This window comes from Cyphellophora attinorum (assembly GCF_001299255.1).
Source record: "Cyphellophora attinorum strain CBS 131958 chromosome Unknown Contig27, whole genome shotgun sequence".
In the NCBI taxonomy this organism is placed as follows: Eukaryota; Fungi; Ascomycota; class Eurotiomycetes; order Chaetothyriales; family Cyphellophoraceae; genus Cyphellophora; species Cyphellophora attinorum.
In genome coordinates, this window is record NW_017253255.1 from 318,806 (window position 1) to 344,054 (window position 25,249).

The 25,249-nt window shown below is 54.1% G+C and overlaps 10 protein-coding genes across 10 annotated transcripts; 7 read left to right on the forward strand and 3 right to left on the reverse strand.

Moving 5' to 3' along the window:
- Positions 1 to 241: 241 nt before the first annotated feature.
- Positions 242 to 802, forward strand: AB675_6083 (uncharacterized protein; the record flags this gene model as incomplete). The annotated part of the gene is made up of 1 exon (XM_018146346.1): positions 242 to 802. One exon carries the CDS (start codon positions 242 to 244, stop codon positions 800 to 802), a length of 561 nt encoding a protein of 186 aa, XP_017996878.1.
- A 518-nt stretch (positions 803 to 1,320) lies between these two features.
- Positions 1,321 to 1,986, reverse strand: AB675_6084 (uncharacterized protein; the record flags this gene model as incomplete). Its single annotated transcript, XM_018146347.1, has 1 exon — positions 1,321 to 1,986. One exon carries the CDS (start codon positions 1,984 to 1,986, stop codon positions 1,321 to 1,323), a length of 666 nt encoding a protein of 221 aa, XP_017996967.1.
- Positions 1,987 to 2,660: 674 nt separating this feature from the next.
- AB675_6085 (Adenosine kinase) lies at positions 2,661 to 3,728 on the reverse strand (the record flags this gene model as incomplete). Its single annotated transcript, XM_018146348.1, has 1 exon — positions 2,661 to 3,728. One exon carries the CDS (start codon positions 3,726 to 3,728, stop codon positions 2,661 to 2,663), a length of 1,068 nt encoding a protein of 355 aa, XP_017996950.1.
- A 533-nt stretch (positions 3,729 to 4,261) lies between these two features.
- On the forward strand, positions 4,262 to 7,792 carry AB675_6086 (putative ATP-dependent helicase; the record flags this gene model as incomplete). Its single annotated transcript, XM_018146349.1, has 1 exon — positions 4,262 to 7,792. One exon carries the CDS (start codon positions 4,262 to 4,264, stop codon positions 7,790 to 7,792), a length of 3,531 nt encoding a protein of 1,176 aa, XP_017996936.1.
- Positions 7,793 to 8,944: 1,152 nt separating this feature from the next.
- AB675_6087 (uncharacterized protein) lies at positions 8,945 to 11,077 on the reverse strand (the record flags this gene model as incomplete). The annotated part of the gene is made up of 4 exons (XM_018146350.1): positions 8,945 to 10,304; positions 10,346 to 10,476; positions 10,525 to 10,654; positions 10,704 to 11,077. 4 exons carry the CDS (start codon positions 11,075 to 11,077, stop codon positions 8,945 to 8,947), a joined length of 1,995 nt encoding a protein of 664 aa, XP_017996855.1.
- Positions 11,078 to 12,474: 1,397 nt separating this feature from the next.
- Positions 12,475 to 13,496, forward strand: AB675_6088 (60S ribosomal protein L2; the record flags this gene model as incomplete). Its single annotated transcript, XM_018146351.1, has 4 exons — positions 12,475 to 12,491; positions 12,649 to 12,711; positions 12,763 to 13,223; positions 13,273 to 13,496. 4 exons carry the CDS (start codon positions 12,475 to 12,477, stop codon positions 13,494 to 13,496), a joined length of 765 nt encoding a protein of 254 aa, XP_017996920.1.
- A 1,195-nt stretch (positions 13,497 to 14,691) lies between these two features.
- On the forward strand, positions 14,692 to 16,001 carry AB675_6089 (uncharacterized protein; the record flags this gene model as incomplete). Its single annotated transcript, XM_018146352.1, has 4 exons — positions 14,692 to 14,818; positions 14,865 to 15,032; positions 15,081 to 15,477; positions 15,527 to 16,001. 4 exons carry the CDS (start codon positions 14,692 to 14,694, stop codon positions 15,999 to 16,001), a joined length of 1,167 nt encoding a protein of 388 aa, XP_017996898.1.
- A 939-nt stretch (positions 16,002 to 16,940) lies between these two features.
- AB675_6090 (Chromatin structure-remodeling complex subunit snf21) lies at positions 16,941 to 19,044 on the forward strand (the record flags this gene model as incomplete). The annotated part of the gene is made up of 2 exons (XM_018146354.1): positions 16,941 to 17,033; positions 17,119 to 19,044. 2 exons carry the CDS (start codon positions 16,941 to 16,943, stop codon positions 19,042 to 19,044), a joined length of 2,019 nt encoding a protein of 672 aa, XP_017996874.1.
- A 229-nt stretch (positions 19,045 to 19,273) lies between these two features.
- Positions 19,274 to 21,369, forward strand: AB675_6091 (Chromatin structure-remodeling complex subunit snf21; the record flags this gene model as incomplete). The annotated part of the gene is made up of 2 exons (XM_018146355.1): positions 19,274 to 21,106; positions 21,160 to 21,369. 2 exons carry the CDS (start codon positions 19,274 to 19,276, stop codon positions 21,367 to 21,369), a joined length of 2,043 nt encoding a protein of 680 aa, XP_017996891.1.
- Positions 21,370 to 22,483: 1,114 nt separating this feature from the next.
- Positions 22,484 to 24,738, forward strand: AB675_6092 (Endosomal/prevacuolar sodium/hydrogen exchanger; the record flags this gene model as incomplete). Its single annotated transcript, XM_018146356.1, has 4 exons — positions 22,484 to 22,595; positions 22,651 to 22,784; positions 22,848 to 23,379; positions 23,435 to 24,738. 4 exons carry the CDS (start codon positions 22,484 to 22,486, stop codon positions 24,736 to 24,738), a joined length of 2,082 nt encoding a protein of 693 aa, XP_017996905.1.
- Between the last annotated feature and the right edge of the window lie 511 nt (positions 24,739 to 25,249).

Consider the following 25,249-nt stretch of genomic DNA (forward strand, 5'->3'; position numbering starts at 1 on the left):
CATATCAATTTCAGGACGGGTCTACTACGGTTCCATCGGACCCCTATGCCCTGCAGGATTATCAGGTGCAGTTGATGCGGCTTGAGCAACAGAACAAGGATCGTCTTTCGATGGCGCGTCAAGGACGCAGCTGCACGAAATTTTTTTGCCTGAGATGGAGTCGAGTACTGGCGCGGTTACTCCCCCCATCGAACGTCCCCCAGTTCCCAACGAAATTCATCACTTAGTCGAGCAAATGACCATGAAATGCCTCGTGGTTGGGCTTCAAGACCGAGGCAGCTCAGATGGACCAGGACCCAGTCGTAGTAGCGGTACCATCCCTTCAACCAGGCCTATTCCTCCTTTCGAGACATCAAATTCTGCCACAGGACACCTCTTCCTACTTCTCGCTCTGCCCATAGAGATTCGCAACCTGATCTATCGCAACGTGGTTCACGAGGCAACGGTCAAGAATGTCGCACCCGGCACGGAATTCCGACTCTCTACGTACGGTGCGCTTCTGGCTTGCTGCAGACAGGTCCGCACCGAGTTCTTCCCCTTGTTCCTTGAGGCGGCTCGGATCGACTTCTCTAGCAAAATCGACAAAACCACGGCCATCGTTCGGGTACCGGGCCTCCAGCTCAGTGCGGTTCAGCACGCTAGGCTAGACGGCCATGCCTTTGGAGGGGCAGGAGGTATGAACCTGCTGAAAGCAATGCCAAACCTCAAGTCCCTTATATATACGGTCGGTGGTTACGGTGTCTACTTCCTGGAAAACACCACGTACGAGAAACGCCAGGCGGCTTCAATTCCTGGACCCTAGAAGCTCAGGTCGATAGAGAGCCGAACAAGCTACTTGGGAAGTGCGTATGTCCCGAATATCGAAACCTCTGGGAAAACGACAATCCCGAGAGGTTGGAATGTACTTGCAGTGACAACCCTGTGCGCAAGGTCATCGGGGTATGGGAGTACTTGGATAAGCCGTTCAGGCTGATTGCTAAGGTGAGCTTGCAAGATGAGGGGGATGTGAGGACGAATGGGTAAGTCTCTTGCGCGCAGTTCTTGAACGAGTGTCTGATGTTTGTGTGCAGTCCGGGTACTTCGATCTGGGCTCGAAGCAAATGGTGGTGACGAAGCACAATGTATACATGGGCCATTTCCGTGTCGAGTTGAAAGAGTATTAGACATTTCGGCTTCACTTCTCGTATGATTCGAGCTCAGTCTCTATCAGTGTCAAGAAGATATGATAATTCACAAAATACGCTCTAGCAGCAGGGTATCAATGTTCCAATCATCAGTTTGCGAAACAGCCACTCATTTCATCTAACGTTCCATCGTCATCTACCACGCCCCCCAAACCCCAACGCCAACAACACCTAACAACCACCAAACCCGCTCCCCGCCCCCGGCCCTCGCACCACCTATCCTCTCGGCCGCCCCGGTGTAAGCAACAACGAACGTATCAACACTCCGCGTCGGCACCAGCTCCGTATGCCCAGCGGCATCCGTGACCTCCACCGTGATCGTCGGCCGCTCCGGCTGGCCTGAGCCCCAGGGTGGAGGGACGCCGACGGTCGGGTCGGGGCCGTCGTAGGTGGAGATTTTGGTCATGGTGATGATGGTGTTGGCGGCGGTGTCAGTCCAGATTACGAGGTCTGGGTCTATGCTTGACTGGGTGGGCTCTGAGTCGGAATCTGAGGTGGTTGCGGAGGCCGGGTTGGTGGGTGTTGGGGAGAGATTTGGGGGTGTTGTTATTGTTGAGGTTGGTGATGGGTCTGAGTCTTCTGAGACTGAGGCTGAAGTGGTGGGTTCATCATCGTCGTCTTTCGGGGAAGATTGTTTGGCGGCACTGGCTGTTGCTGTCACGGAGCCTGACACGGGTACTATTGGGAGGCCGTTGATGGGGTTTATCGCTTGGACGGTCGTTTGTTGTGATTGTTGAGGAAGAGCTGAGATGAGGGAAGACAGGGCGAGTAGAGTTGTTGGTAACGCGAAGAGTGAGCGCATGGTTGCGGACTGTGTTGATGCCCTGTGATTGCTCAAGGCGGATAATGGTCTTGGACCCTAGACCACGTCGCGAAGGATCACGACGAAGGCAGAGACGACAGCAGTAAGGAGCAAAAGTGGTTGTAGATTCAACGTGCGCGACGCTTGGATGACTGATCGCAGACGACGAGTAGCTACAGCCAGTTATGAATTCTCGCTTACCACGATTGCTGTAGAGCGTATGCACTTCCGATGCGACCTGCCTCAATATATCACAATGCAATTGTCCTTCGGAGACCTACCTGAACGGACCTGTACCTGCCACAGACAGACCCAACCTCGAAATCAATAGTAGCCCAAAAGGTTGTGCCAACATTGACGTGTAGTCTGGGGCACAACAGGCAGATTCAGCCAATCAGAGCTCAGGCCTGGAAGAATTGGGGTGGCTGCAAGGTGGCTGGTCACTTGGCTTGGCGCTACACCAGCCTCACTCCCTCCGTGAATCCGTCTTCCATCCCACCGGTGGTGGATGTCAACTGATGCGTATTCTGTCTAGCTAAGGCGTCGTGGAGGACGCTCGATGGGGTATCAAGATGCTGATAGTACTTTTATGCTGAGATGGGTCTTTGTTGAAATAGACCACTCCAGGGAGGACTTCCTGACGAAATTGGTATTTCGCAGCTGTTGCATATCCGTTACGACGAGGTGTACGTCTGCTTGGGGAAGGGATATGAAGGACCCAGCTCTCCCAACGACAGCCGCGCCAGCCAGTGGCCCATGGCGATACACTCCTCGAGACCCTTGCCTTGGACAACACCAGCACAAAAGCCGCCAGCGAACGCGTCGCCTGCTCCGTTCGTGTCATTGATCTCCTTCGGTGAAATCGCTGCGACTGGGTAGTCCTTGACCTCGACATCCTTTCCCTCGGCTTTGACGGCGACGATGGTCGGATCCGTGCCCTGTGTTATGATCACCACACGTGGCTGCTTCTTGTTGATCTTTTCTGGCTTGGTGGCAATCAACTTTGCGCATTCGTGTAGGTCATCCTTCTTGTCTTCGTAGCCATTGCTGGCAGCCCAAGTTGAGGCCTCGTTCTCGTTCCCGAAAACATAGTCGCAGTACGGCATGATTTCAGCGACTTGGTCCTTGAAGAATTGTGGAATGAAGCCAGCGCTGAGACTCAGCATGAAGGGCTTATTTGTTTCTGCGGCGTGTTTGGCGAGTGCCATGGCGGCAGGAACGCAGACGGTGAGGTGGTAGCCGCCGACGTAGAAGATCTTTGTTTTGGTGACGAGGTCCCATATCCGATCCTGCTTGAGATGCTCGAGCTTATAGTTGTTGGCGGCCGCCAAATGGGTCAACATGGTACGGTGCTGATCGGTAATGACGACGCCGCATTTCCCTGTTGGTGCTGAGTCGACGTGGTATTCGACGTGGAGGCCTTGCTCGGCGCACTTCTCTCGGAGGATCTTGCTGTACTCATCGTCGCCAACGCTTCCAACGTACCACACCGAGTCCTTGGGCAGCATGTACTGGGCACCGCGGGCGGTGTTCTGTGCAGCACCACCAGGGATGAGTTTGGCAGAGCGGTTATTGATTAGCTCGTCGTAGAGACCCATCTTTTCGGGCTCTTTATCAGCGTCGACGAGGAGAGTGTCATCGAGCTTGAGGCCATACTGCGAGAGAAGGGAGGTATCGCCCTGGCCTTGAATGTCCAGAAGCGGGTTCTCGAGGCAGAGGAGGTCGAAGGAGGAGGGTGCCATATTGGGCAGATTGAACTGGGGCAGACAGGCAACCTGCAGGCGGGCTCTTTGATGGTGAGAAAAGACAGCGAGGTATCCGTGGGTAGGAAGGAGATGGTGAATCGCAGGAGGCTTGTGCTTTCGAAAATTGTGTGAATTGCAAGCATTGAATATGGCGGGGCAGCCGTCATCAGCGGGATATCGCCGCCTAGCTCCGGGTAGCCATGGGGACATCCGAGCCCCAAAGAACTGCGATTGGCGCCTATCATGTAGTGAAGGCGTCTGGGCGGGGCAGCGAACAGGGTTCTCGACTTCACTTGCCACACGCGTTCAGGTACAGTACTTTCTTCCTTCAACGCGTCAGAGTCTGGCTCTTGCAGCCCAAGGCAACTTCAAAGGCAGGACTTCTTGGGCAGTTGAAGCGCCCGACGAGTACCTTAGGCAACTGCCTTAGATGGTACACGCTGCGCGCCCATTGCGCCTGCTGCGCCTTTGACCAGACAAACGCCGCCCGCACCACTGCTTCATAAAGTCGCAACGACCCAAATTTCATCATGGCTTCCACTCCAGAGTATCGACCGTCATATGACGAGATCCCCGATATCCAGGAAGACATTGAGCTGAACGTCGGCTTGCTTGCGAGTCTCAACGAGGCCGAACAGGACAGCGAAACCGAAGAGTCGAAGAAAGTCATCGCCAGAAACATAAAACGGCTAAAGAAGCGACTCGCTCATCTCACACGACCCGAGCAACCTTCTGGAGGCCCGTCCACCCAACAAGACCCTGGAGATACAGCACAAGAAGAAGTACGGGCGCCGCCCAGCATGCAACAGCTCGATGGCCCGAGCGACTCCGCCGGCGGTGATGGCCTTAACAACGACAGTCTACGACTTCCAGTTCGAGACTTCGTCAGTCGCAAGCGTCAACGTGGCGACTTCGACGACGAACTTGAGACCGGATCGCGTGGTTCCAAGTCCATCAGAGCCTCGCCTAACCTCTCGTCTGGTCCGTCCCCTGCTCCAAGTGGCAGTCTCGATGAGTTCGATCTCGGTAGTGACGGTTTCCTCAACGAGCTGTTGAGCAAAGACGAGTTGGAAGCGCAGCGAAAGCAATTGGCGGAATTTGAGGAACGTCGGGAGCGAGAGAAGAGACAACTTGAAGCCGACGAGGAGTTCGCACGCGCGCTGATGGCCTCCGACCAGGCTGTCTCAGCAGCAACTGCCATGACTTCCGCTACAGGTTTATTGCCTCCTGCTAGTCAGAGACCATCTTTCACACCTTTGCCACGCCAGCCTGTCTCCTCATCACAGACCTTCCTCAGAGGTGATGGCTCATTCAGACAGCCGCCACCACCAGCTCAACCAACGGAAGCTTACCGCGCTGCCGGCGATGATTCTTCTGCTTCAGAAGCCAACACCCCAGCAAGCGAAGACAGCCTTGCTGAAATTCCCGCCAGTCAATTCGTCCAGCGAATGCCTTCATACAGAGGCCCGCCAACTACAATGTCTCAATTAGGCCCTTCCATGCCCGGCGCGTCAGGCAAAATGGCCGGTATGCCTGGAGCATTCCCTGGCGCTGCACTCTACTCGAGTACACCTGGTATGTCTGTCTACGGTCAGCATATTCCGAATCGAAATCCATCAATTCCAGGAGCGTCATACTCGGATCCTCTCATGGTGGGCATCAATGCCTTCTCAGACAGCAACCCATACGGATCACTCTCAAGCAATCAGCAAAATGTCCTGGACCGTTTCGGTGGAATCGGCGGATGGGACGATTATGCCGATCCGGCCAAAACGCAGGAAGAGATCAAGAATCTGCTCAAGCACATTCGGCCTGATGAAGACCTCAGCAAGGAGCAGCTTGCCGAGATGCCGCAGGGTCTCAGTCGTCCCCTTATGCCACATCAAGTCTCAGGTCTTGCATGGATGAAGAAAATGGAGGAGGGTACCAACAAAGGTGGAATTCTCGCCGACGACATGGGTTTGGGAAAGACACTGCAAGCCATTGCGCTCATGCTAGCTCGTCCTGCGCCCGACGGAGACCGTCGACCCAACCTCATTGTTGCTCCAGTCGCTCTGATGGAGCAATGGAAGCGTGAGATCAGGAAGTTCTGCCTTAGAGGCGCGGACCTTCGAAATGTGGTCATCCTCCACGGTCAATCTCGAGCCACGCAATACAATGCAATCCGAAATTGTGACGTGGTCATCACGACGTATGGTACTCTTGGTTCTGAACTGAAGCGGAGAATTGCCTACGATGACAAATGCAAGCACGCTGCAGATCCCAGCACAATCAAGGAGAACTGCGCGATCCTGGGCACCAAGTCGAAGTTTCATCGTGTCTTTCTGGACGAGGCTCAGAATGTGAAGAACAGAAACACCATCTCATCCCGTGCTGCTTGTTCGATCGTTGCAACTCATCGCTGGGCGCTCACTGGCACACCCATGCAAAACAACGTCGAGGAGATGTACAGTCTCATCAAGTTCTGTCGAATCAGACCATTCAATGACTGGGACAAGTTCTCGCGCGACATCGCACGGCCCATCAAAGGTCGCTACGAAGCTCAGAAGACCAGAGCCATGACGATCCTGCAAGGTCTCCTACGTGCTATTTTACTTCGCCGCACCAAGCAGTCCAAGATCGATGGGAAACCTATTCTGCAGCTGCCATCTAAGACCACTGTTGAGGATCGCGCCATCTTTGGCAAGGATCAACGTGAATTCTATGAAGCCCTTGAGAAGCAAGCTCAGATCCAGTTCAACAGATATCTTCGCAACAACAGCGTTGGTCGAAATTATAGCCACGCCCTCGTCCTGCTGCTAAGACTTCGGCAAGCATGTTGTCATCCGACACTCATCGTCAACTCGAAGGACTTCTCGCAGACCGTCTCTGATCTTGCACCTATGGACATGGTCGAGAATGCCAAGGCGCTCCCAGATAACGTCGTCGATCGCCTCAAGCAACAGGTCGAGGATGGCTTCGAATGTCCTGTCTGCATGGATGCGAATGAAGACCCAACAATATTCCCCTGCGGTCACGGCGTCTGTACTGATTGCTTCGCGAGACTCTGCGAGAACGCTGTTAGTAACGAGGAAGGTTCTGCAGCTTCCTGCCCACATTGTCGAGCCAAGATTGATGCGAACAAAATCACCAACATGATGAGCTTTTTGCGCGTCTACTGTCCGGATAAGGAGGGCGTCGAGCCGCTGGACGACATTATCGGCGAAGACGAGTCCGACACCGACGGTTCTGACGATGAAGACGATTCAGACGATGGTGCTGACCTTGCCGACTTCATTGTCGCTGACGACGAGGAAGTCGAGTACGAGGACGACAAGCCGGCCAAGAAGAAATCGATGGGCAAGAAGAAGAAGGTCCGTTCGAAAGGGAAAGGCAAGGAGAAACCAACCAAGAACATGAGTCTTGCAGAGCTGCGTAAACAAGGCCTGAAATCACGAGCCGCCAAGAAGAAATATCTCAAGCGCCTGGCTAAAGACTTCGAATCCTCGGCAAAGATCGACAAGACGATTGCTTTACTCGAAGAAATTCACGCTCGCGGCGAGGGCGAGAAGACCATTGTGTTCAGCAGCTTCACCTCATTCCTCGACCTTCTCGAAGTGCCTCTTTCTCGTCATCCAGATCTCTCGATCTATAGTCGCTACGACGGGTCAATGGGTGCTGCAGCCCGCAATGACGCAGTGCTCAATTTCACTGACAAGCCTAACAATCGCGTCATCCTCGTCAGTCTAAAGGCCGGCAACGCCGGGCTCAACCTTACTGCGGCCAACCACGTCATCCTCCTCGACCCATTCTGGAACCCCTTCGTTGAGTATCAGGCTGCGGATCGCTGCTATCGGATCGGGCAGGAGCGCGAGGTCACGATTCATCGTCTGCTCATCGGTCCAGATGAAGATAAGCGGAGCCTGGAGGGAGAATACACTGTGGAGGACCGCATTCTAAAATTGCAGGAAAAGAAGAGAGAGCTGGTCGAGACTGCGCTAGATGAGAATGCTGGCAGTCAGCTCAGTCGACTGGGTGTGAGGGAGTTGGGCTACCTGTTTGGGGTGAACAACCTCAACTGACGAACTCGGTGTCGACACGAAGATGATTAATGTACAGAATAACGGTATCATGAATGGACGGGTGTCCTGGCGCCTGTGCTGGACAATGGCGTTTCGGGTCTTACTGGGGTGGATCACTGCATGGCGACGAGCAGGGAGGGCACTCTTTCTGTACTACGATATGTGATACCCCACGGGACGAAGACGAAGAAGAGTACCGTGTTTCTGCGTGCTGGCGCAGACGATGTACAGAACTACGTGCGCATAGACACCACATAGAGATACCACGCGCAAGCTTGACAAATCAAGCCTTCCATGAAAATCCTCACAACCATCGCAGCATCGACCGAAGCAGCGTTCTTCGGGTTTTGGAAAACGTCGAGGTCTGTTCTCTTCGTGTATGCTCCTCCACTTGCGATGCTCCTTGGTCATTCCCACTCGTGCCCAATCCATATTCTCATGACTCGGCAAAGTCCTCACAACCATCCCCAACGATAGAGAACAACCAGACGCAACAAACTTGGCAAATGCTGGACCCGAGCCTGGATTGTGGTTTGGGGTGCAGGTGCGCGAACCTTGTCATCCGGCGTGAACTAGGTAGCGCCATGTTTGACAAGTTGTACGTGGATATATATGTTACATCCAGCGAGAAACTTCCGTTGCTACATGTGTTTCTGCTGCAACATCAAGATGAGTCGCAACGCACGCTCGGTGTCTGCTTGCGGCGAGACTAAGTAGGCAGCAACATGCTACGGTTGTGAGTCTCGTTGGTCCAGTATGTTGTGCGTCAAGCGTCCTCACCTGCAGGTCGTGTCTTGCCAATCGTGAGTATTGTATGTCTTGTCAACCGGCGTGACGGTCAACCGGCGTGTCATATGCCCCTACGAGCTTCGAAGTGTACACATCACGCAAGCCTAGTAGGATTACACGCTGAGGGATAAGGATTCCTGCCCCCTTCGAATTACAGCGAATGCGACAAGCTGCGCAGCGCGTAGAGGAGGTTTCGAAGAATCAGAGCATGCGCATTGAAGCTTGACTTCTGTCATCGTTGTTATGATCATGGCAAGCTAAATAGGTAGTCTATTTCCCAAGCGTCTGATCACAGAGTCCTCCTTGGAGCGCTTCCACAGACGCAGTGTGTGCTTCGCCTACAATACATGATACTCAAAGCACTCAAGAAACGTCCATTGCGCTTGGATATACCTGATAAGGCTGCTGTGCTTCATTCCCCATTCCGTTGATGCCTGTAGACATCTCTGGCACACTCGTCGTTGGAGGCGGAATCGATGATGTGAACCCGGTGGGATGCCCATGTGGCTCCGAGGGTGGTGATGATGGGACGCTTGCTGTCGAGGACGGCTCTGTAGACGTGAAGTGGGTGATACCGTTCGGCAATTGGCTCGCTGGTGGTAGAGACTGATAGGTACGCGGCTCAGATGGTGGGACTTGCGCCGGTTGTGCCGTGTTGTAAGTTGTCGCAGTCGTAGATGAAAATTGTGGCACGGTACGCTGAGGTGAAGGCTTGATCGGTGAGACAGACATGGGGTGATCATTGGGTTCATCCTTTGAGACCTCATTGACAGCACCATTGGCAGTATGACCGTCGAGTGTGAGCTCGGCCGATAAGCCGCTGCTGCCAGGACCGGTCATATCGGAGACGTTCTCGACATTCGACAGAGGTGTCCTCGCTCGACTGCTTGGAGCCACAGGCACCTTCTTCGGCCGATATCGTAATTGCACCACGAGACTTCTCTGCATGTCTCCTTCGTCGGCCGCAAGCTCATCATCACTGATATCGTCGTCGCTGCCGTCACCTTCGGACTCTTCATCGTCAGGCTCGTTCTCGTCTCCGCTCCATTCCTCACCTTCGGACTGCTGCTCGTCACTCTCGCTATGCATATCGTCGTCGGCGCCATCATAGCTGTCTCGTCCAGCAGACTTGAGAGGTGCTGCACGTGCAGATCGCGCGGGTCGACCGCCTGGAGCTGTGGCAGGCATCTCGTCCTCGCTATCGTCATCACCAGCTTGGGAGAGGCCAGAGTTGTAGTCGTATTCGCGGCGTTGCTCCGTGGAAAGGCTTTCGCCGTAGACACCACCTACACGTGCTTTGACCTGGCGGCCGCTTGCGGTGATCGTTGGGCCGGATTCGGAGGGCGAGGCATTTCGTGTCGATCGACGTGTAGACAGTGCGTCCGAATCGAAGACATCTTCACCATCGTCGAACGTGTATTTGGCCCGCTTGCCACGCGTCCGACCTTCGTAGAGCGAGAAGCCTGGCTCTGGCCGTGTAAATCGAGCCTTCTGTAACTGTCGGTACTCACGACGTCTTCTCTTCTCGTCGCCCTGCTCGAATCGAGGGATGGCCGAACGCAGCTTATCTGCATTCATTCTTGCATTCAAGGAGCCCTCCTCAGCGAACTTGTCTGCCAGGGCATTGATCTCGGAGATGTTCCCAGCAACGCTGAACCATGTGTTGTACTGCGCGGTCTTGCCATCATTCTCTCGGAAGACTCGAAAATGCGAGTCCTCCTGCCTTCGACGAGCCAATATCGCTTTCTATGAGAGTCGGAGAACCAGGGCTGGACGCTGCGAGGCTGATTCTTGTCGTCGTCGCGTCGAGTTTGCTTGTAGGATTCTTTGAGGAGGGCTTGTACGACTTCGGACTGGTTGAGAGACCAGAGGACAAGGGCGCGGAGAAGAACCAGCTGCCGAGGGGTCAGTGATGTTTTGAGTAGGAAGGGTGCTATACTGACTCGCTCTTCTGGGGACATGCTGTTGAATGTTCTCTCTCCGCTGAGCGGGTTCTGTCCGCGCCATGCAGCAGGCCATTGTGACCGATTCTCCGCAAGTGCTTCTTCCAATGCCCGGTTGTACCGACCGCGTCTGTTCTGTCAGTGGCTTATGCTAGAGACAGGGATTGTAGCAGGCGTACTCAACGTCTTTCTTCCGATTCAGTACGAGACTGAGCAGTGCACATAGGTATCGCTCAACGCCCTCATCGACTGTGTCGCCAACAATGCCGGACTCGATATCCTGCGGGCCGTAGTGCGGCAAAGATTTGGGAAACGCGTCGCTGAAACGGCTTCTGAACATGACGAGGAACGCGATCGCGTCGTTGTCGGCGAGGACATACTCGTGAGGCGGCGAAGGCGCGCGTGGAGGTGGTTCTGGCGAGGCGCTCTTCTTCTTGGGTGCCGGCTTGAAGTAACTCGTAACGAGTCCTGTGGGTTTGGACATTTTCAGGGCGATGGCCTCATCTTCCGAGGACGGTGCTGATGACAGCGAGGAAGAGTCTGAGTCTGCCATGTTGAGAGTAATGCTTTCTTACAAGGCTATACGGCAAAGAGGAAGGAGCGAAATGGTTGAACGGTGAAGTCTAAGTCCCGAGATTTAGGTCTACCTTGGCAAGCACGAATCACATTCGTGCCCGTGACGCGTTGAGCTGCCCTTCTTCTGGCCTGGCCCTTCCCTTCTCTGCATGCTTCACCTCATTGCTTTGCTCCTTGGCTTGAATCCTCCCTGCCCTTCTCACGCTCTCACTGTCTTGGTCAGATGTAGGTGACACTGTGGTGTCTTGTGAGAGTGAGTGCACAAGAGTGGGGCGAGAATAAGCGGAACCAATGCGCGACCGAATTGGCGTTCTTTGAGTGCTCAGACCATGCTCAACAGTGTCGGCCTCGAATTCGATTCTCATGATATGATTGTATGGACATAGCGCGAAACATGCCGTGGATGCTCTTTCGTGGATCGCTTTGGCGCTGAGGTACCTGCGTCGATGCTGATCGTCGAACCGCGAGGGCCGCGGACCTGCGCAGCAGTGGCACGCCAGAATCCACCACACTGAGTCCAAGAGACCTTTGACATGCTCGATGCCGCAATCTTTTCTCCAGCTGCATCGACCTCTCGCAATTTCCCCAGCATGACAGGGGACAACTGTGAGCGCGAGAAAGCTCCACCCAACTGTCGCAAATTTCAGGAAGACCTCAACGACGCATATGACTTACCGTATTTGCTGTGCCATAATCCCAGATGAGCACAGAGAAAAGCGCTTGTACGAGGTGGCACATCGGTAGCTGCTGGTCTTGTGGCATCATGCAAAGTAGGCGAGCATGCGAGGGTGTACAATAGCTGGAGTTCAGAGAAAGGGACAATCGATGAACGACGCGGAAGCTGTGCTGTTCGCCGCGTCGGTTTGCAGTACGTACGCGCGTAGGTGGTTGGGCAAGTTGGTGTTCAACATTGTCCCGACTTCAAGATTGCCGTTGTGGTCTCGATCGACGCAGGGTCTCCCAGGAATTCTGGTGTTGGGTCTCTCCGTGGCTCGTATGACTTACATTTTGGACCATCTCTGTGATGTACGATCCCTCGTGGGAAGCGAGATCCTTCTCATCAGCATCACATCGTCCTGCAAGATACTTGAGAAACTCGAAATTTTGAGTGATGCTGGTTCTGACGACTTCATGAATGTTAACGCTCAGTACAGTGCTTTGCAGCGACGATTGGAAGGTACACTCTTAGGAGAAGAGCAGATCGAAGGTTGATGAGGAGAAGGAGAGGTTTCATTAGCGTGAAGTCTTTCGCTTGGCGCCAAGCCCGCACTCAGAACCGCTTGCCCAGATTTTCGGACTACGATTGAAGACTGCGCACTTCGAACTTCGGTACATCGCATCCCTCTCATCGTTCCGAAACCACACGTCGCCAACATGGGTCGTGTCATTAGGTGAGTTGCCCTACCGAGCCTGCATTGTCATTTCCACGGCAGCCTGCACGCAGGCATGAGATCGACCACGGAAAGCGCAAGCCGACCCTCGAGCCTCCACGACGATTTCGATTCATGATATCACATAACACGAGACTGACCACGGTGCTCACAACAGGAACCAGCGTAAAGGTCGTGGCTCGATCTTCACCGCCAACACCCGCCTGAACAAGGCTCCTGCGTAAGAACCGATTTGAGATCCGATTCAAGATACGTCTAATACCTTCCACAGCAAATTCAGACAACTCGACTTCTCCGAGCGACATGGCTACGTTCGAGGTGTAGTCAAAGAGATCATCCACGATCCCGGCCGTGGCGCTCCTCTCGCAAAGGTCGTCTTCCGAAACCCATACAAGTTCAAGGATAGGACAGAGACGTTCATCGCCAACGAGGGCATGTACACTGGTCAATTCATCTACGCCGGCAAGAATGCGAACTTGACTGTTGGCAACGTCCTTCCTGTTGGTGCTGTTCCCGAAGGTACCGTCATCACCAACGTCGAAGAGAAGACTGGCGATCGGGGTGCATTGGGCAGAACCTCTGGCAACTACGTTACGGTCATCGGTCACAACCCCGACGAGGGCAAGACCCGAGTCAAGCTTCCCTCCGGCGCGAAGAAGGTCATTCTCAGCTCTGCTCGTGGCATGATTGGTATCGTTGCAGGTGGTGGCCGTACAGACAAGCCGATGTTGAGTAAGTGGCATGAAGAGCACTCTTGAATGATACTGACGATATACTACAGAGGCATCGAGAGCGAAGCACAAGTTCGCCGTCAAGCGCAACTCCTGGCCCAAGACTCGTGGTGTTGCTATGAATCCCGTCGACCATCCTCACGGTGGTGGTAACCATCAGCATATTGGTAAAGCCTCGACGATTTCAAGATACGCTGCACAAGGTCAGAAAGCTGGTCTCATCGCTGCTCGCCGCACTGGTCTGCTCCGCGGTACCCAGAAGACGAAGGACTAGAGATGGCACGGAAATGGTGGTGTTATTCTATTGGCAGGGAGTGCTCTGAGGTCGTCAATGCAGCGATGTGCACGGGCTGTTCTGAACTTCCAAGTCGGAAGGAGAGTACCAACAGCGTCCTCCCCAGACATTTGACATGGACGGAAGCAGATTCCAGCAGTGTTCTCCCAGACGGGTCGAGATGGCCAGCGATGTGGCTTGATCGTTGTCAAGACTACGAAGCCAAATCAAGATGAGATTTTCAAAAATGCTTTTCTGCCTCCATATCCGAACAAGGCCTTCTGGAATTCCACCTGGACAGTGTTGTATCGACCCACTGTAGTCTGTAGATCTGACGGGCTGTGGCATGCCGGAAACGAACATGCTGGGCGGCAAAACTTGAACCCTCTCGCTCTCCGGCTGAGCCGCAAGCTGCTGTGGGATGACTGCTACCGAGACGAACGTGGCCCAGTGGCATCATCTCTGGAGATCTTATCTGTATCCAGCAGGTGTGATAAACTGATCGCGCACCACGCCAGGGAAGATGAACCATCAGGTTGCTGCCAGTATAGACCTTGCTGAACACGTAACGCGAAATGCAATATCTGAGACCGGGCATGGCGTACCCCTAGAAGTAACCCAAGCATGTCTAGAACTCTGAACAGGAGCGGAACGTGGCTCGAGACTGGGGAAGGTAGCGCTTCTTTTCAATTTAGTGGCGCCGTCAGGGGTTGTGAGGGCAAAGTTGAGTTGAATGGCTATCGAGGGCCCATTTTATCTACGGCCACCCCTCCATGCCTGCCTCGCATCCCATCTCTTCGACTTCTTTGAAACATACCACGTCAGCGCACTCGTGCTGTTCCTCATAAACCAGGTGTCGGCTGCTTGCACGTCTCTTGTCGCTCTTTTGACCTGCTAGCATTTCCCGGGCGGACTCTGCTTGCTCAACAAATTCTGTACCGTATCGCGATAAAGTCATTGTTGTTCGCTATCTCTACAGTGCGACGATCACATCCCTTGAAAGCCGTGTGATTACACCACAATCGCCCTTTGTCAACGGTTCGCGGGTGTTTGCATTCGCTCCAATACCTTCATCCTCTCGTTCAGAATCACTACACATCATCGTCAACATAGATCAGTGCGCCAGCACTTCGCCCACACAACTACTCAACATTATTTCAGGATACCCAGACCGCGACACTAGAATATAGACAAGATGAATATGAACAAGAAGTTCGATCGCCTCAAGCAATGGACCAACGAGCGCATGGGTCAAGAGGTCAAGACCAATGTCTCGGACGACTTCAAGGCGCTGGAGATGGAGATGGACCTGCGGCAGCAAGGTATGTACGCCCTACCATTCCCCACGAGTCATACTTATATGCCTAGGTCTCGATAAAATGCAGAAGTCTATGAACGCATACGTCAAGACGATCTCGAAGCGCTCCGAGATCGATCCGAAGGAGAAGGTGCTTCCGATTGCGAGCTTGGGCGGGAGCATGATCACACACGGCGAAGACTTCGACCCAGACTCCGAGTTCGGGCAGTGTCTCAACCGTAAGTCTCAGGCATTACCAACAAACCACCATGTGCTAACAGAACCAGTCCTCGGTAGAACACAGGAGCGTTTGGCCCGATCTCAGGAGTCGTACATCGAAAGTGCCTCATCCACATGGCTCGAATCCCTCGAACGATCTTTGGTGCAGATGAAGGAATACCAGGCCGCTCGCAAGAAGCTTGAAACAAGGCGACTGGCCTACGACACGTCTCTAGCCAAGATGCAGAAGGCAAAGAAGGAGGATTTTAGGTTCGAGGAAGAGCTTCGGTCACAGAAGGCCAAGTATGAGGACTCCGAGGACGACGTACAAAGGCGCATGCAGGACATCCGCGACAACGATCCGCAGAGCGTGGCAGATCTCGGCTTGTTTCTGGAGGCACAACTCGAGTACCACGAAAAGTGTCGTGCGGCCTTGCTCCAGCTTCAGAGCGAGTGGCCTGCCTCGTAAGTGAACGACTTTGTTTGACGTGACACAGCAAGCTGACAGGAACAGTACACAAGCACCCAGATCTCGGCCCAACCCACGGTCTCGATCAAGCACAATGAGATCCTATACCCAGCCAGAACCAGAGCCGGAGCCAATACCAGAAGTTCGACCAACGATCCGCTCGAACACCAGCCGGCAGATCTCCCAGAACAATTCACCGCGACCAGCAATCAATAGAGCAATCACATACGACAACGCACCGTCCGCTCGAAGAGATCTGTCGCCTGCCTATCCCGTCCAGCTTGCACGCATCCCGAGCGACTCGCTCATGGTCAAGACTGCCCGGATGAACCTACGGACACAGCACGACGGCGACGTTTTCGCCGATGATTCTTCTCCTGATGGCGATCGTGCGGCTAGTCCGATCTCATCGAATGCAAGCAGCTCCGGCAGGCGTGCGCCTCCACCGCCACCACCCAGTCGATCGAAAAAGCCACCTCCGCCTGTGCCGCAGAAGAGGGCGAGTGTGATCTACACATGATGGAAGCGGAAGCAGAACTAGGCTGGGAGGCCGGTATTGGGAAAAGCAGGCCTTGCGGTTGGAATCAGGTTGAGTGCTGGGAAAGGCACCATTGGGAAAAGTAAATTAGCGGGAGTTTGGTGCAAATGGTCCATAGCTGTGACACATGCAGGGAGACGCAATCACGAAGGCCTCCCTGGAGTGAGGAAAGCCCTCCGAATAGCATTCTTTGAAATGAACAGGTCGTAGCTCTGACCTAGAAGCACGCAATCCCCATGAACTGGTTGGCTTACGTGACATGCTGCTAGCATAAATCCCGAGCATTGTATTTGGCAAAATGCCAAGACCAGAATTGGGTCAGGGTTGAAAATGCGAAAGACGTCCACTTCTGGCGATGTGATCGAAAGTCATCTTCAGGGAGTTGCGGAACAGCAGAAATGAGGAAAGAAATGTGAAAGGAACAAGAGGACGGCGGTGAGGGAGATCTTGTTGGTCATTGAGGTTGACTTGAGACCTAGTCCCGAAGCAGACTAGCTCCAACCATTTCTTTAGGCAGCGTGGTCAACTCGTTTGCTGAGTGTCCGGAGCGTGTTCCTGCGAGACGAGGGGTCCCGACATCAAGAACCTGTCGTCAACGCGTCGCATTCGCCTTTTTCCATCGCCGACAACCTCTACTGAGGGGTTGGCAAGCGCAGTCGTGCGCCTCAGTGCACCCGACACTTCCTTCGGTCATTACTGTATGTTCAGCCACCTTACGTCCATCTCAGCTCCTGCCGCGTTCACTGCGCCAAGTCACTTTTGTATCGCATCGAGGCTAACAACGCGCAACGCAGGTTGCACCCATCTGGAACTCATCGTTACGAGTACCCATCTAGCGATTGGCATAAGGAAGGCGACTGCCCATATGCCACCTGTGTCTCGATAGCCCAGATCCCTTTCCCCCCCTTCCCTTCTCCCATCATGGCTTCGGTACAGTCTGCGCCTGCGATGCAGGCCGGACTTCCGCCATTGCCCCCGAATATCACCAATGCACAAATACAAGAAGTGTACCAAGTAAGTCCACTACCTGCGCGACGAGATCGTGCTCATCGCGCCCAACACCATCGCTTTTGAACCAAGACAGCTAACAACTATCCAGAAATTCCAACGTATGAAGGCACAAAATGTATCCGAGACCGACCCCGAGTTCCTCAAGGCTCGCAACTTCCTTGCCGCCATCCAACAGCGTCAGAAATACCAGCAGGCGATGAATGCGCAGAAGATGGCCATGCAACAGCAGGCCCAACAACAACAGCAGCACGGGCAACAACCTGTCCAAGCTCCGCCACAGCAGCCTCAGTCTGCTCCGCAAACCAATGGCACATCGAACGGCGTGACTAAGAATGGTGTTTCGGCACCGCAAACCGACGGAAACACCACAGCGAATGCCGCCAGTCCCGCGGCAGCGCCTTCTGCTGCAGGCACGGCCGCTCAGGGTGGCGGTCCCGTTCAGCGAGCTGTGGCTCAGAACAATGGAAGCTTCTCTCCAGACCAGCTGAACCTGCTCCGAAGCCAGATCTATGCGTTTAAGATGCTGTCCAAAGGTCTGGCGCTGCCAGCGAAGGTTCAGTCACAGCTGTTCCCGTCACAGAAACCCGCGGCAGAGCCTCCTGCAGATGCGACTTCTGCAGGTGCCGTGTCCTCGAAGGACGGCGCTGATGCCACAGACACTACCGAGACCGAGATCGTGCTGAGCAAATCACATTTCGATTCCGCCAAGTCGCCTTACGAGTTAATGAGCAAATGCATCTCTTATGCAGATCATTCCGCCAGAGCCAAACGCCAGCGCATTCCGAGCCTACTGCCACTTGGCATCGACCCAGAGCAGGTTCGAGAAGAGCAAGAACGTGCCATCTACAACCGCGTGCGTGCAAGGCAGGCCGAGCTGTCTGCACTTCCTGTTAATATCGCCTCCTGGGACACCCGGTCATCGAGTGCGGCGGCAGATAGCGATGTGCTCAAGCTAAAGGCTCTCATCGAGTACAAGAAATTGTCCCTTCTGCAGAGGCAACGAGAGCTTCGACGAGAACTTCAGCAGGAGCTCTTCTCCTACGACAATCTAGCTATGACTGCCAATAGAGCAATGCATCGCAGAATGAAGAAGCAGTCACTACGGGAAGCTAAGATCACCGAGAAGCTTGAGAAGCAGCAGCGAGATGCCCGGGAGAACAAGGAGAAGACACGACAGTCGAACCATCTCAAAGCCATCCTCGACCATGGTGCAGATCTCCGGAACAGTGCCATGCAGCAACGAAGCCGGTCCCAGAAACTGGGCAAGCTCATGATCAATCAGCATCAATTCATGGAGAAGGAAGAGCAGAAACGGATCGAGCGTACGGCCAAGCAGCGATTGCAAGCTCTCAAAGCCAACGACGAAGAGACGTATCTCAAGCTTCTCGGCCAGGCCAAGGATTCTCGCATCAGCCATCTTCTCAAGCAGACAGACGGTTTCTTAAAACAACTCGCTGCCTCGGTCCGCCAACAGCAGCGCAAGACTGCGGAACGCTGGGGCGACGACCAGGATGTTTCCGAGGACGAAGTTGATGAGGAGTCCGATGCCGAAGACGGACCGAAGGTTGACTACTATGCTGTTGCCCACCGAATAAAGGAGGAAGTGAACATACAACCATCAATCCTCGTGGGTGGCACATTGAAAGAGTACCAACTCAAGGGTCTGCAATGGATGATCTCGCTTTTCAACAACAACCTCAACGGCATCTTGGCAGACGAGATGGGACTCGGCAAGACCATTCAAACAATATCGCTCATCACGTACCTCATCGAGAAGAAGGGCAGTGCTGGTCCATTCCTTGTCATCGTTCCACTCAGTACGCTCACTAACTGGACTCTGGAATTCGAGAAGTGGGCGCCCTCGGTTAACAAGATTGTCTACAAAGGCCCGCCGGCAAGTCGGAAGATGCACCAGAATCGGATTCGTCAAGGTGGCTTTCAGGTGCTGCTGACCACATACGAGTATATCATCAAAGATCGACCATTCTCAGCAAGATTCGCTGGGTTCACATGATCGTTGACGAAGGTCATCGTATGAAGAACGCATCGTCGAAGCTGAGCAGCACGCTGACATCGTACTACACCACCAAGTATCGATTGATCTTGACGGGTACGCCATTGCAAAACAATCTACCTGAGCTGTGGGCTCTTCTCACTTCGTTCTACCTACGATCTTCAAGTCGGTCAAATCCTTCGATGAGTGGTTCAACACGCCTTTTGCCAACACGGGTGGCCAGGACAAGATGGAATTGACCGAAGAAGAGTCACTGCTTGTTATCCGACGTCTCCACAAGGTGTTGCGACCCTTCCTGCTGCGTCGTCTAAAGAAAGACGTCGAGAAAGACTTGCCCGACAAGCAAGAGCGGGTTGTGAAATGTCGATTCTCTGCCCTGCAGACGAAACTCACCTACCAGCTGATGACACACAACAAGCTTGCTGTTGCCGACGGTAAGGGCGGCAAGACGAGCATGCGCGGACTGAGCAATATGCTTATGCAGCTGCGCAAGGTCTGCAATCACCCATACGTCTTCGAGCCCGTTGAGGACCAGATGAATCCGACAAAGGCCACAAACGACTCGATATGGCGCACAGCTGGAAAGTTCGAGTTGCTTGATCGAGTGCTGCCCAAGTTCGAAGCCACCGGGCATCGTGTCCTTATGTTCTTTCAGATGACGCAGATCATGAATATCATGGAAGACTTCCTGCGCTTGCGCGGCACTCATTACCTACGACTGGATGGTGGCACCAAGGCCGAAGACCGGAGCGAGCTCTTGAGACTCTTCAACGAACCAGGATCGAAGTATCAGATCTTCCTCTTGTCGACTCGAGCAGGTGGTCTCGGTCTCAATCTCCAGACTGCTGACACTGTCATCATCTACGATTCGGATTGGAATCCTCACCAGGATCTTCAAGCACAAGACAGAGCTCATCGCATTGGTCAAAAGAACGAGGTGCGCATCCTGAGACTCATTAGTTCCAACTCGGTCGAGGAGAAGATTCTGGAGCGTGCACAGTTCAAGCTCGACATGGACGGCAAGGTCATTCAGGCCGGTAAGTTCGACAACAAATCTACCGCGGAAGAGCGAGACGCCTTCTTGAAGACGCTCCTGGAAGCAGCCGAAGCAGCCGAACATCTTGGCGAGCAAGAGGAGATGGAAGACGATGATCTGAATATGATAATGGCTCGCTCGGATGAAGAACTTGCGCTGTTCCAGGAAATGGACAAGGAGCGCAACGCTAAGGATCGCTACGGCCCCGATAAGCCTCTGCCCCGCTTGATGGGCGAGGACGAGTTGCCAGAGATCTACATGGCCGAGGAGAATCCCCAGCCAGAGGTCACGGAGGAGGAATATGCTGGTCGCGGTGCTCGAGTCAAGACGCAAGTGCGGTACGACGATGGGCTCACCGAAGAGCAGTGGCTCGCTGCGGTTGACGACTCAGACGATTCCATTGGTGAAGCGGCAGCTCGAAAGCAAGCTCGCATCCACAAGCGTCGGACGAACAAGGAGAAGCGAGAACGACGAGCTGCTGGCATCATGTCCGATTCAGAGCCTGATCCGGAGAGCGAGGATGAGCCGGAGCCAGAACCTGAACCACAGCCGAAGAAGCGTGGTCGTAAACCGACTGGCAATAAGCGCAAAGCTGAAGACGACATTCCGGAAGAAACACCACCCACGAAGAAGAAGCGCGGTCGTCAGCCGAAAGTGATCGACAATCTCAGCTCGGGCGATCGAGCTATGCTTCAGAAGGCGCTCAAGTCAGTGTATGACGCTCTGCAAGCTCTCGAAGTGCCAGATAGCGACCCTGAACCCCAATCGGACGATGAAAGTGACGATGGGCCAGCGACCAGGCTAGTGATCGGTCCTTTTATGGAGCTGCCGCCTAAGAAAGCCTTCGCAGATTACTATCTGGTGATCCCGGAGCCAATCGCAATGGACGTAATTGAGAAGAAGATCGATCAAAATCGGTACTCCAGTTTGAGGGCCATGCAGGATGACATTGGACTTATGGCGAGGAACGCGCGGACGTACAATGAGGACGGAAGCTTGTTGTTCGAAGATGCTAATACTATTGAGGTTTGTACCTTCCCGTCCATCACTGATCTGCAAGCTGACTGACTCCCTTTCAGAAAACATGCAATGACCTTATTGCGAAGCAGATCGCCGCTCACCCAGGCCTTGCTGCGCTGGAAGACGGGCAATCAACGGCAGCCGGTTCAGCGAACGGCACGCCTCGTGCGAGCGTCGCACCGGCGGGTGGCACCAAGTTGAGATTGACCATGGGCGGAGGTGGCGCAATCAACGGCGGCGGTGCTAGTGGTGACAGCAGCGCGAACTAACAGATTGGGGTCATCCGAAAACTACCGTCCAGAGTCCTCCTGGACCAGGCTTTGATGGATATGTCATACTACTTTCGCGCTCCAGCGACGTTGGCGCAATGCATTGGGCGGGCAGCAAGTCTTTTATAAACTCTTCAAATGAAATCAAGAAGTTTCCGGGCAGACACTTGAGAGTATGCTGGGTTTTGCGATTCTGTGATGGGAAGCCCTCCAGAACTTCCTGACCATCTTCGCTGTTGTCATCAAAGACATCTATTCGAGGAGACCAGGCCTACCGAGCTGTGACGTTAAGTACTGGGCGTTCTCTCCCAACTACGACCTCTCATTCTCAAGCCACAAATGCTGCTCATCATGATTCCTCGGCCGAGGAGGGCGCTGAGGCCCTTTGCACTGTTGCGCGCATCGACTCCGCGGGCTTTGAATGAGCCTCACTCGAGCTTTTGTGCGAAAGAATGAAACCCTGTGGACTTTCTGGTCAGGGAGGACACTGTAGGAAAAACGCCCAGTAGCTTTTGTCACAGACTGCCTCCTTGGTCGAACTGGCTGTGATCTCTGCTCTTGCATTTCGTGATCGGAAGAGAAGTCCGGCGTGGGTTCGCAGCAATGCGGAGAACGAGTCGGGGCGTTCAAGTTCAGCCGCAGCCTGCGCGACTCGAAGGCCACGTCCCCATCAACTTCACGTCCATCTTATGCGCTTGCCCACACAATCGCCTTTCGCTCCCTCGACGATTTATTCAACTGAGCGAGCCAGAGTCCGCCTCATCATCAACACTTCGCAGCACTGAATACTCGATTTGCACGAGACCGAATGCGAGGACCAGCAATGATTCCACGGCCGTGCCGCGACTCATAATCCGCGCATTGCGACGACTCAACCTACAAGCGCCTTGATGGCGTTCGATCTTCTCGACACCGCCGCTTCGTTGATACGTATGCATATCGAGTTTACGACAGCCGACCATTTGCTAAATTTGAACAGGGCGAGCGGCCGATGAAGCCATAGACCCCGATGGTACGTCTCTACTTCCTCTCCTCAGGGACCTCGCTCTCGGTGTTATACTGACCTTGCTCGCACAGAACCAGCAGAAGCAGGCGAGAAAGAGATCTTTTCATCATGGGCCTCTTCATCCTCATCATGCTGCTGATCGCGGCCCTCTTCACGAGTTATATGTTGCAACAGAAAAAAATCCAAGTGGTGCACGAGACGGTTATTGCCATATTCGCTGGTTGGTACACACGGCATGAGAGATCCAGTGCCCAAGAGACTGACAACGTATGCAGGCATGATCGTGGGTTTGATAATACGAGTGACCCCGGGTACCGCTATCCAGGACAGCGTCAGCTTCGACTATCAATTCTTCTTCAATCTACTCTTGCCGCCCATCATCCTCTCAAGCGGATATGAATTGCACCAGGTACGCTTCCACAGCCGCAGCTACCCGCAGAGAACTAGCCATGTACTGATCTGCCTCCTCCAGGCCAACTTCTTCCGCAACATCGGTTCCATTCTTACCTTCGCTTTTGCTGGCACCTTCATATCTGCCATATCTCTTGGCCTCATCCTCTGGATCTGGACACGCATTCCCCTCGATGGACTGGGCCTCACTTTCGTCGAAGCCATTTCTGTCGGCGCCACTCTCTCCGCTACTGATCCCGTCACCATCCTGAGCATCTTCAATGCTCACAAAGTCGAACCCAAATTATATACCATCATCTTCGGCGAGTCGATCTTGAACGATGCTATTGCCATTGTCTTGTTCGAGACCGCTCAGCGATACAAAGTTGCTGGCGGTCCCAAGGGCAATCTGACGCTCTGGAGTATGTTCGAGGCTATTGGTATCTTTTTGTCTGTCTTCTTTGGCAGCTTGGTCATTGGCGTGCTGGTCGGCATTGGGACAGCCCTGGCGCTCAAGTACACCCTTGTGAGACGGTTTCCTAAGATCGAGAGCTGCCTGGTCGTCCTTATCGCCTATGCGAGCTACTTCTTCTCCAACGGTGTGCACATGAGTGGTATGTATTCGCCTTTTACCATTCTTCCTTCGACTTCCGCTAACATTGCCTTCAGGTATCGTGAGTCTGCTTTTCTGCGGCGTCACGCTCAAACACTACGCATATTACAACATGTCCCGCCGCACCCAACTCACCACAAAATTCATCTTTCAGATCACCGCTCAACTCTCCGAAAATTTCATCTTCATCTACCTCGGCCTAACCCTCTTCACCGAAACTGACCTCGAATTCAAACCTCTCTTCATCATCGTAACAACTCTGGGCATCTGCGCCGCGCGCTGGCTAGCGGTATTCCCGCTCAGCCGAGCCATCAATGGAGTCATTCGTTTGCGTGCCAAACGACGTGGCCAGACAGAAGTGGCCGACGAACTTCCCTATAACTATCAAGCAATGCTGTACTGGGCCGGCCTTCGAGGTGCGGTTGGCGTCGCTCTTGCCGCTGGCCTTCAAGGAGCGAATGGGCCTGCCCTGCGTGCTACAGTATTGGTCGTGGTCGTGCTGACAGTTATCATCTTCGGCGGCACTACCGGCCACATGCTCGAAGTGCTCGGGATCCGGACTGGTGTGGTCGAAGAGATTGAGTCAGATGATGAGTTCGACATCGAGACCGCTAGCGGCGGCACATATTACAAACGCTCTGGAGGAATCGGATTCGGCCATACGCCGCGCAATCCTTCGGGAGCGGTCGCGTTAGACTACGTTGAGCATGATGGTGGAGGCGCGAATGGCTCAGCTAAGGCTGGTCGGCCCGGCCGACTTGGTAGCAAGAGTGCGCCTCGCGGATACAGCTCCAGCAACAGGCACAGTCCGCCCATCCGTCCAGGCTCGAATTCATCCGGTGCCAGCCAGCGGAAGAACTCAAAAGGAGGCACAAGTATCACACAGCGGCAAAGGGAAGAGGAGGGTCAACGAGGCAGTCTGCTCAACGGCGGCAGCGCCTCGACGTCTGACCTGCTGAGCTCTGACGATGAGGAGGCGTTGGACCTCGATCTGCCCCCGGAGGCACCTCGACGACACGCAAGCCCTCTGCCTCCTAGCGCGGATCGAAGTAGATCCGCTGCGTCTGCGCTCCACCCGACGCCTGATCCCAACTCGTTCACCATGGACAACGACGATTCACACCACGACGGCGACATGGGTACCACCAGCCACGCCAGCGCCGGGCTAGGCGGTACGGTCCGGCACATCGCTGCTGGAGCTCGCGACCTGTTGCGCAATGCAGCTCATGGAGACGCCCGTTGGTTTGAGCAGCTGGATGAGAATGTCATCAAGCCGACATTATTGTTGGATCAGCATCAGGGGCAAGGGAGGGGCCATGGTCGGGGTCCTAGTATGGGAGGAGACGGCAGAGAAATCTAAGAGTTGCAGGCCAGAGGACTCCCTAGTGATAGAATCTACAATCAATGATTGAAAAAAGTGCCTACTGGACACCGTGTCGACCGTCACTCGTGATGTGTATAAGATTCATCATAGAAATCGAGGCCAGTCACAGCGTCCTCCCCGACCTGTCAGCGAAGCAAGCAAATTGTTCGGCTAAGTACTGGGCGGTTTTCCATGGTAGGTAGACATGCCACAGCATATTTGTGTCGAATGCCCAGGTGTATAGCGTCCTCCCTAGCCAGAAAGCTCACGAAAGGTAACTCCTATTGACTGACGCTCGAATGAGATTCATCGCAAAACGATTGATGCGGTCAGCGAGGTACTTTCAGACCTTCAGACCTTCAGACCTCCAGAGCCCTCCCTGACCAGGAAATCCTTCGCCCAACAAGTGCCTGGTGCATGCCCGAGCAGCCTGGGGGACGGTGGGCGGGGGAGGGTGGTGGGGAGGAGGTGGCCGCGAAGCGGCCACCGACTCACCACCACCTCAGGC